This window comes from Primulina huaijiensis, chromosome 5 (assembly GCF_012295235.1).
Source record: "Primulina huaijiensis isolate GDHJ02 chromosome 5, ASM1229523v2, whole genome shotgun sequence".
NCBI lineage: Eukaryota > Viridiplantae > Streptophyta > Magnoliopsida > Lamiales > Gesneriaceae > Primulina > Primulina huaijiensis.
In genome coordinates, this window is record NC_133310.1 from 2,603,405 (window position 1) to 2,623,140 (window position 19,736).

The 19,736-nt window shown below is 34.2% G+C and overlaps 4 protein-coding genes across 6 annotated transcripts in view; 2 read left to right on the plus strand and 2 right to left on the minus strand.

The window, feature by feature from the left end:
• Positions 1 to 311: 311 nt before the first annotated feature.
• LOC140977505 (pentatricopeptide repeat-containing protein At2g21090-like) lies at positions 312 to 2,486 on the minus strand. Its single transcript, XM_073442247.1, has one exon. It carries the CDS (start codon positions 2,414 to 2,416, stop codon positions 671 to 673), a length of 1,746 nt encoding a protein of 581 aa, XP_073298348.1. The 5' UTR covers positions 2,417 to 2,486; the 3' UTR covers positions 312 to 670.
• A 5,104-nt stretch (positions 2,487 to 7,590) lies between these two features.
• LOC140976306 (histone deacetylase 14, chloroplastic) lies at positions 7,591 to 13,340 on the plus strand. 2 transcript variants are annotated; one of them, XM_073440372.1, is made up of 9 exons: positions 7,591 to 7,688; positions 8,089 to 8,333; positions 8,631 to 8,705; positions 9,350 to 9,451; positions 10,562 to 10,633; positions 10,844 to 10,900; positions 11,080 to 11,331; positions 12,022 to 12,203; positions 12,898 to 13,340. In XM_073440372.1, the coding sequence occupies exons 1-9, from the start codon at positions 7,649 to 7,651 to the stop codon at positions 13,196 to 13,198; spliced, it is 1,326 nt and encodes a 441-aa protein (XP_073296473.1). In that variant the 5' UTR covers positions 7,591 to 7,648; the 3' UTR covers positions 13,199 to 13,340. The 2 variants fall into 2 exon arrangements, with proteins under 2 accessions (XP_073296473.1, XP_073296474.1); XM_073440373.1 differs by lacking the exon at positions 7,591 to 7,688 and adding an exon at positions 7,786 to 7,893.
• Positions 13,341 to 14,614: 1,274 nt separating this feature from the next.
• LOC140976307 (2-oxoisovalerate dehydrogenase subunit alpha 2, mitochondrial-like) lies at positions 14,615 to 18,118 on the plus strand. Of its 2 annotated transcripts, XM_073440374.1 has the most exons (9): positions 14,615 to 14,983; positions 16,130 to 16,261; positions 16,364 to 16,546; positions 16,616 to 16,773; positions 16,855 to 16,954; positions 17,114 to 17,225; positions 17,312 to 17,451; positions 17,549 to 17,734; positions 17,846 to 18,118. In XM_073440374.1, the coding sequence occupies exons 1-9, from the start codon at positions 14,735 to 14,737 to the stop codon at positions 18,011 to 18,013; spliced, it is 1,428 nt and encodes a 475-aa protein (XP_073296475.1). In that variant the 5' UTR covers positions 14,615 to 14,734; the 3' UTR covers positions 18,014 to 18,118. The 2 variants fall into 2 exon arrangements, with proteins under 2 accessions (XP_073296475.1, XP_073296476.1); XM_073440375.1 differs by lacking the exon at positions 17,846 to 18,118 and having other exon boundaries at positions 17,528 to 17,666.
• A 121-nt stretch (positions 18,119 to 18,239) lies between these two features.
• The window catches only part of LOC140976308 (sugar transport protein 8-like), a 2,296-nt gene continuing 799 nt past the window's right edge, over positions 18,240 to 19,736 (minus strand). The window contains exons 2-3 of the mRNA XM_073440377.1: positions 19,101 to 19,727; positions 18,240 to 19,015 (exon numbers count right to left, since the gene is read on the minus strand). Of these exons, the coding sequence (XP_073296478.1) occupies positions 18,551 to 19,015; positions 19,101 to 19,727 (1,092 nt within the window). The 3' untranslated portion in view covers positions 18,240 to 18,550. The remainder of the gene's footprint in view (positions 19,016 to 19,100; positions 19,728 to 19,736) is intronic.

A 19,736-nucleotide genomic window follows, 5' to 3' on the forward strand; every position in this document is an offset into this window, starting at 1 on the left:
CGTGTAAGATAAACTAACCCCTCTAAAATGTTTATATATATATATATATGGATTTCAAAAATTCAAATGAGGTTTTATGAAGGATGCAAGAGATTTAATTTTAGATCCAATCGAGGAGCTAAAAAAGAAGGGAGTGGGAACTGCTATGGAAGGCCCGATGGATCAATCCCATATAATGTCGGACCATATGATAATGGAATTTGGACTCATAAATATGTCATGGACTTAGAAACCAGGCTTTAATTATAAGTCCCAATATTGTATAGTTTTTTGGGATTGGATCATATATGGCAACAAATTTTGGACTCAAATTTCATGAATTTTCAGCATACACTGAAGTTATAACTCTTAATTTCCAGATAATAAAGAGGTCCACGTGAATGGTTACCCATAATAATCTTAAAAACAAAGCTTCTTTTTGCTGTACTGTATCGTTATCGTCGCTGATGCTGGCGCCTTTTGTGGTGTCAGCATTTGAGTTCCGCAACATCATCATCGCTGATATTGATAACATGTAGTCCTGGCTGGACCCAGAATTTGGTATGAGGGGCAGAGGGTCACCACACGGTTTGGGGTGATTATATTATATTTTGGGTCGTGAGGACTATTGCATATAACCTGATGTGAGTTCCCACTTCAATGTATAACTGGATTTTGAAAAATAGTCCTCCTAAGTTAAATAAGATCGAGGCACCCCATTAAGTTCGAGAGAAACCGGAATCTCAATATGCATATATCCAGCATTCTTCATCTGGTCTACAAGACTAAGAAGTAATTCTTGTATTTCTACCATGTCAGAGTTGCACCTGTCTTCAGCCACAAACTTTTGTCTTGCATTCTTTATCTCTATCCAGCTAAATCCGGCTTCTTTCTTGAGATCCTTTTCGCCCATGAGTTTTCTAATTCGACCAGAATCATTCCACTTCCCAGCTGTAGCATAAATATTGGAAAGCATCACGTATCTTCCGGTATTCTCAGGCTCTAGATTGAATAAAGCTTCTGCTGCCTTTGTGGCAAGTTCCATGTTTCCATGGATACGACAAGAACTTAGTAGAGAACCCCACATTCCAATATGATCAGCACCATTCGGAGCTTTCTCAATCACCTGTACTGCTTCTTTGAGCCTATTCTTTCTTCCGAGCAAATCAACCAAAATTGAATAATGTTCTAATTGTGGAGTAAGGTTAAAATCTCTTTCCATCATTTCAAGAACTTGAACTCCCATAGATTCTAGACCTGAGTGGCTACAAGCTGATAAAACTGCCATGAATGTCAGATGATTTGGTCTAACATTTGCTTTTATCATCATCTCAAAGATGGAAATAGACGCCTCCCCATGACCGTTTTGAGCGAGACCAGTTATTATCGTATTCCACGTAACAATGTCCTTACTATATGGTCTCTCAAACAACCTCAGTGAATATATCATATCACCACACTTACTATACATGTCAATTAGTGCATTGATCAAAAAAATGTTATCAAAGATCGTACTACTTCTGATTCTAACGATACGGCAATGTATTTGCTTCCCTCTTTCAATGAGAGCTAAACCAGCACAAGCACCTAAAACACTGACATATGTAACATCATTAGGGACTACACTTTCATCCTCCATTTTCTTGAAAAATGACAAAGATTTTTCTCCCTCCCCGTTTCGTACCAATTCCATGATCAAAGTGGTCCAAGAAACCACATTCTTAACCGGAATTTGATCGAAAATCCAACAAGCATCTTCCATTCTAGATGCACTGGCACAAGCAACCACCATCGAATTCCAAGAAACAACATCTTTCTCTTCCATTCGACTAAAAATCGAATAAGAACTGTCAACGTCACCACATTTCCCATAAGCATCAATCAAAGCATTTGAAACGACCACATTGAAATCCAAATCCATCACAATACCAATACCGTGTACCTGGCGCAGAAGCCCCAACTCAGCCAAGCTAGCACATGCATTTGCCAAACCAACAACCGTAAATTCATCCATCAAAATTGCATTCCTCCCACATCTTTGCATTCCCTTAAACAAATCAATTGCTTCCTTATAACACCTACTTCTAGATAAACCCGAAATTAAAGAATTATAACTCACAAGATTTGGTTCAGGCATTTCATGAAGCAGCTGGCGGGCATTTCGAAAACGGCCCATCTGACCGTAGGCAAAGATCATAGTATTCCACGAGTGCGCATTCTTGTAAGCAAGATTATCGAACAATTTCTGGGCCGAATCTATCGAGCTGCATTTGGCATACAAGTCTATAAGGCGGTTGGCGAAAAATGTATCAAGAATTAAACCAGTTCTGATTAGGTACGAATGAAGAGCTCTCCCCAGCTTGAAATTCTTGGTTTTGATGCAGTTTGAGAGAAGGGTTGCACAAAAAAATTGAGATTCATCGGCCAAGATTTTCATTAATTCTGTATTAGATTCCTATAGGGGAGTGTTCTGTTAGTTCATGACTTCATGCCACTCTATTTTTTTTTTTTTTGTGGGAAAATTGATTTGATAATAAAACATTTTTTTTGGTTTATGACATTTATTTCAAAATTATTATTTATTCTGAAAATATATTTAATAGGAATTATAAAATATCTATTAATTATAGAGAAACCCGAAAGGAAAGTCAGTATTCTTATTCCTTATATTTATAATACTTTTATTTATTTAATTTTAGATCACAGTGATTTTATGGTATTTAGACTATCAAAATATAATTTCTTAATTAATTTTTGCATTTTATTAAATGTATTTTCAAGTATCTAAAATCTTTCATTTGCTTATATATCAGGATGATTCCTGTAAAAGGTAATAAATAATATATGAGTAGGTCTTTTATAAGACGGTCTCACGGATCTTTATTCGTGAGACGGATCAATCTTGTTCATATTTACAATAAAAATTAATATATTTGACATAAAAAATAATATTTTTTTGTGGACGACCCATATAGAATATTTGTTTCACAAAATTGACTTATAACACCGTCTCACATGAGTTTTTATGATAATATATATCGAGTTAAGGGGGAAGTATTCGAGTTGAAAATACAGAATCTGCAAAATGAGACGGCTACAACTTTAAAAGAAGTCAAGTGGCCATTAATCAAGAAAAAAGTTAATCTCACCATATTTTAATTAATTCACATCCTAAACATACTTGCCGATAATTTATAACTCGTCTGATATTAATATCTCAAATCTAGGACGATGTAGCCTCATATTCAAAACTTAATTATAATAAACTTCTCCTTGACTCAAAAATACATATCAAACATAATTAACGGATTCACATGTTTATAGAGAAATTGATGTATTTATTGGTTATTGACTACAATTTATAGAGAGAGTGAAATGATTTGATCGATGTATTAATTGGATATTGGATTCGTCGGAACTTGTACAGAAGAGAGTTTTGTTTGATGTTTGTTCAATATATATAAGAAAAAATGAGATGCCTAGAAAACTAATTTATTACATTAAAACCACATTTTCATCAACTTAAGGATCAAAAACCTACTTATGTCAAAAATGAGAAGTCAGTTCCCTTTTTAAACATACAATACATAATTAATCTAGGTACATTTGTCTTACATAAAACAAAATATGGGCTTAATTGATTCTGTTTGAAATTCAAATTTTCAATAATGGAATATTCCCTTATCAAGTTATTCTCCAACGTACTAAATACAAAGGAGTATCGCATCAAATAATTAAAATTTGTTAGAATGTAAACATGTGACTTCGATTAAAAACATTACATATAAATAAATAGAGATGCTTTGAGCAAAATCCTTTCAAAGAAAAAAGATGGCATCTGTTGAAATCTTTGTATCAAGCCTTTTTGACTTCTCTTTTTTTCTTCTCTGAAACTGGCCGTTTTTGAAAATCCAACGATGTACCATAAACCCCACGAAATTTACGACGAAATCACACAAATTTTAGCAGAAAACAATGCCACTATTCTGTTCCAAACCTCCTGGTTTACAAAAATAGATACATTTTGGTCACCAGTGATCCAGCCAATGTTCAACATATCATGAATTGTAACTTCCCAATCTACCAAAGAGGATTCGAATTCCGGAAGGTCTACGATTGTTTTCATCAAGGATCTTGATGTATGGAGGCAAGAAAGGAAGTATACATACTCATGCATCCTTTAAAGAAGACTGGTACCACAAATCTACTCCAAAGATCATTCATCGTGCTTTGGAGGAATCCCTAATCCCAGTTCTTGATCATATGCCACGAGAAAACCAGGTGTTTGATATGCAAGAATTGTTCGCATCAAGTTTTATTCTTCACTACAAAGGATTTTTCTCCATGTATGCTTTATATTTTTACCCTCCCTTGGGTATACTTTGTGGGCACATGCGATAATAATATGATGAACCATAGAATTTAAGTGAAAAAATTTAAAGATGAAGAATTTCATAGCTTGCTATATTATCTATGATTTTAAGTATTTTGCATATAAAATTCTTATATACTAAAATCATAGTAATAATAATAATATATTATGGATTTTATATAGATACTCATTTACACAGTATATCATAAAACTATGAAACGATAAAATAAATACTTCTTTTATTTAAATCGAAAATTAATAACAAACATATGTTTTATGGGTACAATCCCAAAACATATAGTCGATAATGAAATTTTTTTTTTTTAATACCACATGAATGAGCCAGCCCACTACTCTTGGTCCATTCCTAACCCAAATGGAAAACAGCTCATCTCATGTATTCTCCTATAAATATCAGGTTTGAATGTTTAATTCATTCATTCACTATATTATTTTCAACAGCACCCTTAGCTGCTCCCCTCATATATCCTCAGTCTCTGACTTGAGCATCGGAGGGCCTACGCTAAGACACCCTTCTAACCCCCTTCTAACGGCCTTATTCGTGATTTCAGGCTCATGATAATTTCGAAACCTATGTCTAGACTAGTGACACTTACTGGAGTATGACCCTAAATTTCCTGTGAGTATCATTTAAAAAAAAAAAACATTTTACCAAACAAAAGATATTACAGCAAGATGAATTCGTTTTATAAGATCATGAACGGATTAACTCATATTATCATGGGCCTAGATTAAGCCCAAAACAAGCTTCAATCTCAAGTCCGACGGCCCAATCAGGTAATTCATAATTTTCCTCCTATTACTTTTATTTTCACATATTGGGGCGCCTTTCCTTGAATTAATCCAAAAATTGTAATTTTTTAAGTTTGCTAATGTTATTAATCACTTAATAATATTTTTTATTATAAATATTATACTTTTTTTAAAAAATAATAATAATGAAAGTATTTTTAATTTACTTCACTTTTTAAAAGTGTCTTCCACGACTAGAAACGAAGATTAAATTTTGACCATTACAATACCAAAAAACCAAAACGAGTCAAGTTAAAGAAAAATTTTTTCCATATTCACAATATGATATATATTTGAAAATTTTAAATTTCTCACGTGCAATTATGATTTGATTTTCACAAAATAAAACCATGCGTGGTTGTATAAAAAATTGCGAAAACCTTCATGTAAGTTGAACTATCTAATAAAAGAAATGTGAATGTGCTTGAATAATATACATAATCGAGTTAGAAAAAAACCTTCGTGTAAGAAATTGAAAAAAACTTCATGTAAATTGAAATTTTTTTTCTAAGTCGAATATGTATTTGAGCAAACAGTGAAGTCTTGACCAAAACTTTTTCAAGGAAAAGAAGACGGTCTTTGATGAAATCTTCTTCTCTAGTCTATTTTGCAATTTGCAGCTGCTATTTTTCGGAATACTTTGAGTAAATTTTTGGACTAATGCAATAGCTTTGATGAAAACCCGGACCCATTGATATCCCTATGTGAGACCGTCTCACGGATCTTAATCTGTGAGACGGGTCAACTCTACCCATATTCACAACAAAAAGTAATACTCTTAGCATAAAAAGTAATACTTTTTCATGGATGACCCAAATAAGAGATCCGTCTCACAAATACGACACGTGAGACCGTCTCACATAAGTTTTTGTCTAGAATTTAAGTGAAAAAATTTAAAGTTGAAGAATTTCATAGCTTGCTATATTATCTATGATTTTAAGTATTTTGTATATAAAATTCTTATATACTAAAATCATAGTAATAATAATATATTATGGATTTTATATAGATACTCATTTACACAGTATATCATAATAAAATAAATACTTCTTTTATTTAAATCGAAAATTAATAACAAAAATATGTTTTATGGGAACAATCCCAAAACATATAGAAAGTTTCTTTTTTAAAAAAAAAAAGAAAAAAAAACTTGGGACAACATTTTACCAAACAAAAGAGATTACAGCAAGATGAATTCGTTTTATAAGATCATGAAAGGATTAACTCAAACGGGCCATATTATCATGGGCCTAGATTAAGCCCAAAACAAGCTTCAATCTCAAGTCTGACGGCCCAATCAGGTAATTCATAATTTTCCTCCTTTTACTTTTATTTTCACATATTGCCATATTGGGGCGCCTTTCCTTGAATTAATCCAAAAATGGTAATTTTTTAGTTTGCTGATGTTATTAAACACTTAATAATATTTTTATTATAAATATTATTTTTAAATAATAATAATAATAATGAAAGTATTTTTAATTTACTTCACTTTTTAAAAGTGTCTTCCGCGACTTGAAACGAAGATTAAATTTTGATCATTACAATACCGAAAAACCAAAATGAGACAAGTTGCCGAACAATTTTTTCCATATTCACAATATGATATATATTTTAAAATTTAAAATTTCTCACATGCAATTATGATTTGATTTTCACAAAATAAAACCATGCTTGGTTGTATAAGAAATTGCAAAAACCTTCATGTAAGTTGAACTATCTAATCTAATAAAAGAAATGTGAATGTGCTTGAATAATATACATAATCGAGTTAGAACAAACTTTCATGTAAGAAATTGAACAAACCTTCATGTAAATTGAATTTTTTTTTTCTAAGTCGAATATGTATTTGAGCAAATAGTGAAGTCTTGAGCAAAACTTTTTCAAGGAAAAGAAGACGGGCCTTTGATGAAATCTTCTTCTCTAGCCTACTCTGCAATTCGTAGCTGTTATTTTTCGGTGTACCTTGAGTAAATCTTTGGACTAATACAATAGCCTGCAAATCACGTTAACTAGGTAAACCGCATGTGACAAATCTTGTGTGTCATGTTCATCCGAAAAAATGTTGGTAAGAAAATAAAACTAATGATCATTGTCAAGAACTCATCTACTCTACCAACTCAGACATCCTAAGGATAAAATTAAATATGACACCAAAATTATTTAGTAAGAGTTACTCACATAATTTGGATTTAAGTGTAATGTTTTATTATTATTTTCTTACCACAGAAAATAGATTATATTATAGTAAAGATATCTTTAATACGTGATTATGATTATGAATTAGTTTAAGCCTATGATTATGTTTTTTGAATTGATCAACTAATACGGGCCACATTAACTATGTGGCCTAGATTCAGTCTAAAACAGGCTAAAGCCCTCAATAGAAACGGCCCAAATATGCTTCAAGCTCTCAAGTCTGACGGCCCAATCACTTGCGAAGTTATCTTCGGTTGATTCTGCGGGGGGATTTCAAAAATCTGAATGGAGCTTCGCTTATTCTCCACGCCTTCATCTTGTGCTGGTAATTTATAAATTTCATCTTTTTCTAATAGTTTTCAGCTAGGATTACCTGTTAATGAGTTGAATTTGTTCTTATCAAAACGTTGTGAGTTTAGTGAAACTATACTATGTGCAATTTTTTGGTGTCGTGTCTCTCAGCATGCTAGTTTGTGTGATTTTCAATGGTTGATTTTTGAGGAATTTTGAAGAATAAGCTGCAATACGAGGTCCCTTTGTTCGGGTTATCCAATTTGTTTGTCTCATGTTTGTGATGGTATTTAGATTTGATCCTGTTGGCCTTTTGTGTGACATTTTTATTCAATACATTTTTTTTCCAGTTCTTAACTACTGAATATGCATTGGGATCTTGTTTATGGAATAATGTTTATATGTCTTCTTCACCGTCCTATTTGGTCCTGTAGGTGATGTATTCTCTGGGTTCAGAAATCGCATAATTAGGTGGAATAAGCACCACTTCTATGCTTTTAATAGCAAGAATGTATACATGGAGAACTATGTGACATATGAAAGGAAATATCGTTCGCGAAAACGTGGGAGTTTTACTTTTTGTTTGAGTTCGGAGAATGTTCCTTCTGTACCGTCGAAAGCGGAGTTGCTCAGTGGCAAAGTGATATATTCAGTTGCTCCTGCCATGGGCCATAACAAGGTATAAATATCCGTGACGTCGGATTTTTAGTCAGCAGTGCTGATTATAATTTTCAAAACTGATTTGTGGAGATTGTGGTATCTTTTACACATGAAATGGAATTAGAATCACTTGGAATTATATTTGTGTTCGTATTCCGATTGAAATTAAATGCCGATGTACAAGAGTTATTCATCTAATGGACGAGTGATATCTAGTTGTTCTTAGTTCATCAAATGCCACAATTTCTAGAGGTCAGTTGACATTTTCAGTTCGTTTAATCTGTATTTTTTTCACCTTATGAATTCCTTCCTTCAGGATGCTCACCCTGAATGTAATTCTAGAGTTCCTGCCATCACCACTGCGCTTGCAACCATGGGATTGACTCCAGAGGTGCGAAACATTAGCTTTTGCCATTTTCATAGGACAGGTCATTCTTATATTTCATGACACTTGTTTTATGCATGGTGATTTAGATGCACGCATTCATGTGACTAATTATTTGATCTCAATGAGTCAAAGTATTTCGTGATATTCTGAAAACAGTTAAATTCTATTGATATTGATACAATTGCCCGAGTCTCTAGACTTTAATATTGAAAAGAGAAGGATGAAAAGCTTTGCAAATATACCCTGCAAAATGTAAATCTTTTTGAGGAAAATTATAATCATATGGTGTAACTTAATTTTCTTCAACCAAGTCTTCACGAATCCCTTTGAGAATCTTATATGATTGAACAACAATTTTGGTAGTGGTCTGGGTTTGATAATTGCATTGCTTGTCTGGTTTAGCGAAGTGTTAAAGATTCTAATTTGCATCTAGGAGGGAAAAATTATATCTCTTTCAAGTGAATCCTTCTACTGTATCTTTCTGGTTTTCTTCCATCACTTTTAAATCTGTTAATGGGCATGGAAGCAATTGAAGCTTTAATGATTATTGTGATTACTGCAAAAGCATTATTGCCAATTTGTCCCATTAAATTTTGTTTTGAAACTAGATATAGTACTTCCTTGTTCATCATTCTCTCTGTGTTCAGTTCAGGAGCTCAGAGATTATAGAACTTCGAAAATTCAGCACTGCTAGTTCCGATGATGTAGCTAGTGTTCATGAAAGGGCTTATGTATCTGGACTTGAGAAGGTATGAATACTATAATTCTTTTTTAATTATGTCCCTTCATGCTAGCTTTTTCTTGTTGATTGAATCTATACATATGTAACTATTACTTATGGGCTATGGCTGAAAAAAAATGATATTTTGCATCGTTTTTAATATTACCATTCTGAGCTCTTGCCTACAAGAAATGTCTGTGATTGTTTTCCATTTTGTAGTTATATTATTTGCTCTCTGATTTTCATGCTTTTGTCAATGAAGTTTTGAATTCTAATGTCAATTCTTTTATTGTCCCTTTGCACAAGTACTAGTCAACTAACCAGTCAATGAGAAAAAATATCACTTAGTTAAGGCTTCATATTGGCCTTCAGTTGCTTTTGGCATTCTGAGGTGGAAGATGCAAACTATAATTCACTCTAATCTCTAGATTCTGTTGTGTTATATCTGTAGACCAAATTTAGAAATTAAATATGTGGTTGTTTCCGGAGATAGATGCCTGGACAGTTGGATTGGAAGAAGCCAAAAATGGGGAGCTGAAGCGAAATTATGTGGCTATAGCTTTTGGTTATTCAAAAACTAATAACTCTGTTTTCTTGTTCTTGTAATTGTTCTCAGACTACAGTTTCAATTATGCCAAAAAAAGAAATAGAAAGAAAGATACAGCAATTCAAGAAAAAGTAAATTTTTACAAACAAAATATATAGTGGGAATGGGGGGCTTTGGAAACTCCCAGTTATTGAGCTGCCTCAATAATTTATACCCATTTTCACTTTTTTTAAACAAAATTGGCAGAATCTGACGTTTGAGACGAGTATTCTACTGTGGATTATTTTAAAAAAAATGTTCTTGAAAAATGTCTGTATTTTAGAAATTTTCCTTTTTATATAATTGAATCCATGGTCTAAGACCTCGGATTCACAAGAATCTGCGGTCTGATTGTTATTTTCCATAACATGTTATGTTTTGATTTTTTTTTAAAAAGTAATTTTTAAATAAAAAACCTAAAGTTAGTTGATAAAGTTCTTGTCATAATAAAGTAAAAAAAAATGGATTTTGGAAGATATGAAATTTTCCCTAATTTTGTGTCTTTGGTGCTCGAAAAATTTACCATCTGAAATATTTTCTCATGGTTTATAGGCCATGGCGCAAGCCTCTGAGCAAGGGCTCATTTTGATTGAAGGTTCTGGACCAACTTATGCTACCTCCACGGTGAGCACACACTGCTGAAATAATAAGCATTTTTTTCATCTTTAGCCGATAAGTAGAAGTAATGTTTGAGTGAAGTAGTGAATTAGACTACCTACTGAAGAATATGTATTTTGATGCAATAAAGAATTTGGAATCATTCATGACTTAGAAGTGCATCTTGTACCATGCGCTAATAAACTTCTTTAGCTTTAACATTCTCTATGTCTACAGACCTTCCAGGAGTCCTTATTGGCAGCTGGAGCTGGACTTTCAATAGTGGATGCAGTGGTGATGTCTCAATCTAAGGCGTCAGTCACTTTGTGATGGTCTTTCACTCACATTTTTATTTTAACAATTACTGTGTGTATAATCATCTGAGGTTTGATTCATGTCCAACATGCATATGAATCTGATATTATTTGCTACCATTTGGAAAAATTCTCTGATAATATGGGCTAATAATGAAGGTAGCCGCATCAAAGATCAGTGAAGATCCTCCGGTTGGTTTTGCTTTGGTACGGCCACCGGGTCATCATGCTGTTCCAACAGGACCCATGGGATTTTGTGTTTTCGGAAATGTGGCAATTGCCGCTCGATATGCTCAGCGTGCTCATGGGTTGAAGCGTGTGTTTATCATTGATTTTGATGTGCACCACGGGAATGGAACCAATGATGCCTTCTACGACGACCCTGACATATTTTTTCTTTCAACCCACCAAGTAAGCACTTTAATTTGTCAAAGTTCAAACTGCTCTCCGTATCTTTGTTATTTTCAGTTTTCAATCAATAATGTCGAAGAAATGTAGCTAGATGTCTAATGAATTTTTTGAAATTTGAGTTCTTTTTCCCCCTGGACCACGATTCCTAGAGTTTGAGGTATCCAGGATCAAGTAAATGAGAGCGAAATTTGGGTTGAAGAGGTGATTCTTTCTTTGCTTAAGCAGTTGGTCATTTTCAAGTTCTATGATTATGAAGATGATAGACAGTGATATTTGCTATATTGTAAAATCTGAGGATGGTTCATCCATCGAAGTATGGAATCATAAAAAATCCATCAATTCGTGACCCAAATGTAGAAACTTTGGTTATGGTTTCATGCTGAGAATACAAGAAATGCCCTCAGTTTGAAAAATGGTTCCCTTCTATTATTTCAGGCTTGGCTATTTATTTGAATGCAAGCAAGAAATGTTCAACACTGTAACTCGACACTTGCTAAGACTTCTCAAAATGTATCCGACACTCGAGGACCCAGAAGTTAATATACCTGAAAAAAGGAGCATGAATAGAGCAGTAAAGCACATGTTACTTATGGAAATCACACTCAGCTTTTGAGGCCAGATCTAAAGCGATTGACACATCTGGCATTGAGTGATTAATCTCGTTCCATTTATATTTTGTAACTTATGTAGGATGGAAGCTATCCAGGTACCGGCAGAATAAACCAGATAGGCCGTGGAGATGGCGAAGGATCGACACTAAATCTTCCTTTACCTGGAGGATCAGGTGATATAGCCATGCGAACTGTCTTTGATGAAGTTGTGGTCCTTTGTGCTCAGAGGTTCAAGCCAGATATAATTCTCGTTTCAGCTGGGTGAGTAGCCCCTAAATTAATTTCCTCTTAAAAACTATTACATCTTGTTCTCATGTTTATAATTCACGGCTAGTTTAAATTCTTGTCATATATAGTTATTATCGCTATAGAGTTTATTCTTCCCTGGGAGATATCATGGCAATTGGCTAAATTTAGATGGGCATATGTTTATCGAACATGTCTTGTTTTCTTTATATAAAAATATCAGTTCCTGTTTAGATTTTCTCCTGTGATGTTCTTGCTATCAAACTCCATTGTCGAAGTCATCGTGAAAATGAACACGAAGTTAGACTGCTACTTCGTTCAGCGACAGGTTTGAATGAGTATCTAATTAAAATTAGTTACTTATAAGTTATATCTTATCAAATCAATGAACCACGGCATATATGTTCGGCATGGTTACCTCTCAGATTCAATGACGCACTGACAAGTAGTCCCCAATCAAAACATTTCTTTGGGTTCACTTTCTACCCACAAAATTGTGGTACTATGTCATGTGGAAATGTGGTACACTTCATGTGGAAATGTGGTACTAAAAAAGTACCCAGGGACTGAACACAAAAAAAAAACGACGGCTGGGGACTGAAGGCCAATTTCCCGATTCTTGAACTCGTTTGTGCTATTAAGTGTGACCCCTGCTACGTGTCGTTTACCTTAACCATCCTTTTCATTTACGTGCAATATTGGCGTCCAGATACGACGCTCATGTGTTGGATCCACTAGCCAGTCTGCAGTTCACAACAGGGACATATTACATGCTAGCCTCAAGCATCAAGCAACTCGCGAAAGATTTGTGCAGAGGCCGGTGTGTGTTTTTCTTAGAGGGAGGCTACAACCTGAGTTCTCTCTCTCATTCTGTTGCTGACTCGTTCCGCGCGTTTCTTGGGGAACCGAGCCGGGCTTCAGAGTTTGACAACCCTGCATTCCTGTATGAAGAACCTTTGAAAAAGGTGAAGGAAGCAATTCAGAAAGTCAAGAGCATTCATTCTCTGTGAAAATATTGATGCAGTTCCTTTGAAATTTAGAAAATCTATAAATATTACACATAAAATTATTCCAATTACATGTTGTCTTTTATTAATGTATTTCATATTGTGGTTCACTTTCATATATAATATATACTAGTACATCGTTGCACGTGTTGTATCCGTATAAAATAATTTTTATAATTAATTCTATTTATATTAAATAATGGTAATATAATAATGATAAAAAGTAGTAAAACGACTGAATTGTAATTTGAAATAATGTAATTAAAAATAAAAAAGATAGAGGAAGTAAATTGCCATTTGTAATAAGAAATTTTTTTTAAAAAAAAAGAAAAAAGAAAAAGGCAATTACACCAATTTTGTTATTATTATAGAGATTATACGAATTTTGATGTCATGCTCATCTTTTTATTCTATTACTTTTATTTTTATATTATTTAAATTTTATTATTAAAAAATATAATCTCGTAAATTTATCAGCTCACAAATCTACTTAAATCATATATATATATTTATTTAAATTTAAATGATCATGTTATAAAGAGTGAGTCTTATGTGAGATCGTCTCACGGATCTTAATCTGTGAGACGGCTCAATCCTACCCATATTCACAATAAAAAATAATACTATTAGCATAACAAATAATACTTTTTCATGGATGACCCAAATAAGAGATCTGTCTCACAAATACGACCCGTGAGACCGTTTCACACAAGTTTTTGTCTGTTATAAAACACCATAATCATATATTTTTAATTAATTTCTAAATTTTTGGATGAGTATTTTTTCTTTTTTTTAAACGTATGAGCGTTTCCATCTCACCCTCCTCAAATTTAAGACTATTATTTGTTTAAAAAAACAATTGAAGATTATTATCCAATAGACATACGTGGCGGCCAAATCCAAAGAAGGAAACATCACTTGTACGTGGCTATCAAATCTTTATTGTTCGGAGGAAATTATAAAATTGGTTTCGTAAATATGTCTATTTTGATTATTCCTCGTGTAAATCTTAATCATTTAGTTTGATTTTAGTACAATAAATTGATGTTTTTCAAATACGTTTTTTCTCTTCTTGCTTGTTGGATATTATGTTGTTCGTGATAAGTGTTAGTAATATCTAATATCATATTAGTTTCATATTATGTAACAAAAAACTTAAAATATGCTGATTTGTTTTGGAACGATTTTGGAATATTTCTATTGTTTGATGTTAGTACTTTGCGAGGAGTACGGATAATCAATTGGTTAACTTATAAAATTTATAATTTTGATATGTTATATCACATCCAATAAATAAACATCATCACAATTAGTTTATCAAAACTTAATATATCATTTATATTTATATATATTATATTCAAATTCAAAATTTTTAATTTTATTTTATTATTAAATCAGTTATCTTCTCATTATTATATTTTTAGCGTTCTCATATGCTCTATCCAAGCTCGGGATACTTAAAATCTTGAAACTCGAAAAGTTTGTTCATCCTTCTGTTTGAATTTCGTATTCACTTTCATCTTCTTGATATTTATAGTAATGGCGTTTTATGTATCAAAATCTGGGAAATATTTGCGCCATTTCAATCAAAAAATTGGTTTTCATGCCATGATCAACCTCACTTCTCGGGCTGCTTGTTCTTCCCACGAACATTATTCTGTATCTGAAAACAGCAGAATCACACATCTATTACCCTGTAATAGGCCAACCCTTTTCATCTCTCGCCGTTTTGTGTCGATTAAACCCGATAAGCAATTGGATTACTTGGATGATAGAGGTGGTTCTCAGGTATTCTATTGGTTTTGTTCTGTTGCTTTTGATATTGTGGACTTTGACAATTGAAAGAATATTAATGTTGTTAATTCTTGAATGAACACATTTTCTTGTGTTTTACGAATTTAGATGTGGTCTTGAGTTTGTATTTTTTGTTTTATTTCGAATGAGCTAATGGAATATCCTGAACTATGAGTAGTTTTGAACTTTTCATTGCTCCAATGAAAAAAAATTATATCCATCCCGAATTCATTGAGTAGATTCTGATCCTGCTTATGTTACTAACATAGCTGTTAGATGTTGTTTCAAGAATTTGGAAGTTATAGTGGTGATATATTGGCAGAGCATATATTAAATCTGTGAGGGATGACTTAGATTCTGTCATGTTGTTTAGCTCGAAATATTGATGGATTATTGGTTGAAGAATTCGGAAATATAATTACCATTATCAAATATACATGTTTTCTGCAATTGTACCTTGACTTTCTGGTCAGATTTCTTCGTAGTGATACACTAAAGCTTTGGCATGATAAGAAGTTGCTAAAGTCTGACTGCTTACAAAGTCCGGTACTGTGAGACACTATCTTGAATGTTTATGATATTGTTTGCAGTTAGAACTAAACAGCATTACACACTTATGGGCACTGATCAGTGTGAAATCTTTCCCTGAGTAGAAGAATTGTGGAAAATTCTGAGTGTAAATAGATAGACAACCGATAATTAGGTCATTTCTGGATCGTATTATATGGAGTGCTCCCGCTCCCTTTTAGGTTTCTTGTTCAACTGTTGATTTGATGCATGGTCTTCAGATTCTTGGAAGGATTACCATTTTGGCAGTTCTTTTTCACTTAGTATTCTGCATTTGGGTTGCTATGCATGTGTAGATTTCTTTTTGAAAGCATTACAATCAAATGTTAATTGTTTTTGTCAAATCCTATATTAAGTTCTAGTAAAGAGTAATTTTTCTAATATGGAGTGGATTCTATTTTGTTATTCTTCTGTCGTTTTCAGCAACATAGTTGAACACCGAGAAAGATAGAAGTGATTGTCATAGACAAGTTTTGTGCGCCTGTTTTATGTAAAATATTTGTTGAAACAAGAATATCATCTGAATTTTATTGCTGTTTTTCAATAGTTGCGGTATATTTTTCGTTCTACCAGGTTCTGAATTTCCCTGGAGGAATAGTTAAATTCACCCAAGAATTGAAATTTCTATCCGAATCAACAGAGAGGGTTCCCTGCTACCGTGTTCTTGATGACAGAGGGCAGCTATTAAGCAACGATTGTGTACAGGTCTTCTGCCTATTATACTAACTTTGCATTATATGTTTACACTAGTGCAAAAAAGAAAGAAATAAAAGAAAAGGCCAGTTAAATATGAATTTGTTTACTCAGATTGATAAGAACATTGCTGTGAAGATGTACAAAGACATGGTTATGCTTCAAACAATGGACTCTACCTTCTATGAAGCTCAAAGACAGGGAAGAATATCATTTTATGTCACTTCCATTGGAGAAGAGGCCATTAACATTTCATCTGCAGCTGCACTTACAATGGATGATTTTGTCTTTCCTCAGGTTAGCATATTAAATTCATGTTTATCTTTTATATTCTCGAGAAAGGTGAAAACATGATCGGCTGTGCAGTATAGGGAGGCCGGGGTTCTGCTCTGGAGAGGATTTACACTACAAGATTTCGCTAACCAATGTTTTGGAAACAAAGTCGACAACGGAAAAGGCAGGCAGATGCCAGCACATTATGGATCCAAGAAGCACAATTATATCACTGTTGCTTCAACAGTTGGGTGAGAGTATGCATAAGTATTGTGTTTCAGTACATGATTTTCTATTTTACTTTACGAGTAGTGATGGTAATTACCCATCAGTACTCAAGTTCTCCATGCTGTTGGTGCTGCTTATGCTCTAAAGATGGACGGAAAAGACGCATGTACTATAACTTATTTTGGAGACGGAGGCTCTAGTACGGTAAATTTACAATTTAAAACCATTACTGGCACGTGGGAATATGGACTAAAAATTTCTGTTTTATATATTCTCAGAGCAGATTTGAAGTTAGATCTTCATTCTTTAAATTTTGATGCCTTTGATATGCGATATAATTCTTGTTATCCTGATAAACGTTAGGGAGATTTCCATGCTGCGTTAAATTTTGCTGCTGTCGTGGAGGCTCCAGTCATATTTTTCTGCCGAAACAATGGATGGGCTATCAGCACCCCAGTTAGCGATCAGTTTCGAAGTATATATTTTCCTACAAATCTACAAGGCATAATTACAAAAATTTCCTTGTTGGTTCTCTTACTGAACTCTTTATTTTGTCTGTAGGTGATGGGATCGTGGTCAGAGGTCAAGCATATGGAGTACGTAGCATTCGAGTTTATGGTAATGATGCCCTTGCTGTGTTCAATGCTGTTCACGTTGCTCGCAAAATGGCAATTAATGAATCCAGGCCAGTTTTAATCGAGGTGAAACATAGTTCTCTGTCGTTTTATGTATTTCGTGAAAAAGGATTTTCATGTTATGTTTTATTTGTGTTTTCAGAGCTGATCCTTTCATTAACAGGCCCTCACGTACCGAGCAGGACACCACTCCACGTCTGACGATTCTTCCAAATATCGTCCTATTAAAGAGATAGAATGGTGGAGATTAGCTCAAGATCCAGTGGCAAGGTTTCGAAAATGGCTTGAAGGAGATGGTTGGTGGGATTCTCAAGCTGAGTTCGAATTACGGGAGGCTACTCGTAAGGAGGTAAAAACAAGCGGACCTAGTAGGCTCATAATGCTCGATTCTTTTAGACGCCAAAGCATCTTTGTGGATCAGTTTGATATTTGAATGTTTGATATCACCATCGTGCCACAGGTGTTGCATGCAATTCAAGTTGCAGAGAAGATTGAGAAACCAGGTTTTGAAGAAATGTTCTCAGATGTGTATGATGTTCCACCTTCAAACCTCTGTTACCAAGAAAAATCGCTTCGAGAGACTGTCGAAAAGCATCAGAAGGACTATCCTCCTGATTTTCCATATTAGATAGATATCCAAATGTATATAATAGGTAATAATATCGAATACAACGTAACTTCTTTTTTGCTGCATTCATTGACGCGGCCTTGAAAAATCTATGGATTCGTATTTGATCTGTTCCAAGCAAGTAAAAGTTACGGGGTAGTTTACTTTGTGTCACGTCGCACACTTGTCGTGTTTCGATTAGCCTTCTCTGGTCGCTTAATGCAAACTCAATAGGATAATAGAAGATATAACACCAAATATGAAAAGATTGAAATGAATTGATCAGATATTTAAGCTGATGTATAGAAATAGAAAATGAAATATAGTATTTAACTGGAATAATCAAGTTCAGGGAGAAATCCAGCGTAAAAAAATCTAAACATTAATCCTAAGAAAGAAATCTAAATATTAATCCCAAGAACTAAACAACCAAACCAAATCAAACAAAAAATCCAAACATTAATCCTAAGAAAAAAGCCAAATATTAATCCTGAGAATTAAAACAGCCAAAACGAAACAAAAAATTGAGGCAAAAAATGAAGTAATTCGAACTTCTTCTTAGGTAACTTGTAACTTGAGCTCCTTCTCCACACAAGATTGGTCACCTCGTTCATCCGTGAAGAACCTACGCCAGAACCAGTGTTTCTTCCACACTCTCTCATTCATCTCATCTATGGGAATTCCTTTAGTTTCAGGTAACAAGAATTGGGCAAAACATCCCATAACAACGATCCAGGCAGCAAAGAAGAAGAAGATACTCCACCTCATATGGCAAAGCATCGTCAAAAAAGCTTGAGCAATTATGAATGTGCAGATCATGTTCGTGCTGACTGCAAAGAAAAAGCCTGCAGTCCTTGTCTCCAGTGGGAATATCTCACTTGGGATCAACCAGCCGAGGGGACCCCACGACCAGGCGAAACCCGAGACAAAGAAACAGATCAAAGCCATTACTATGTACGCGTAGGATTTGGATATGGCATTTGTTGAGCCCAACTGCATGGCAAGAATCACTCCTGTGATACACTGCATAAAAAAAGGTACGTAAGAATCTCCTTCTTAGTATCATTAATTATTATAGATTTATGATGTCACAATCTTGAGTATATACCTGAGAAATAAGCATTTGGATTGCAGCCTCGATGAGTAGAGCCCTTCTTCCAAACCTATCAACACCGAATATTGCAACCAAAGTGGCCGCCGAATTGATAGAACCGGTAACCACAGCTGACAATAACGAAGCATCTGACCCAAGCCCCATTGTCTGAAACAACACGGGGGCATAAAACATGATCACATTAATGCCCGTAAATTGCTGGAAGACTTGCAGTATTGTTCCACAGAAAAGTTGAGGAATACTGGATCTTTTAAACAAGTTTTTAAAAGGGTTCTTGATCTTTTTCGCAGTCTCTGTGGCACGAAAGATTTCAGTATACTCTTCTTGGACGTCTTCTACACCTCGGATTTTCTTGAGTACCCTTAAACCCTCCTCCGTTTTGCCACGCTCGATCAGGCTAGTGGGCGTTTCGACAATGAGAAGGGATCCTAAGCCGAGGAAAATGGCCGGGAATGCAGCACCACCGAGTGATATCCTCCAGCCATAAGTATGCATTTTGGATGTCAAAAAGTTGATAACATTTGCTATCAAAATGCCTACTGTGATTAGCATTTGGAAGCATATGTTTAGGCCTCCTCTGTACTTTGCTGGTGCAATTTCTGATATAAACAGTGGCACTGCCTATATATA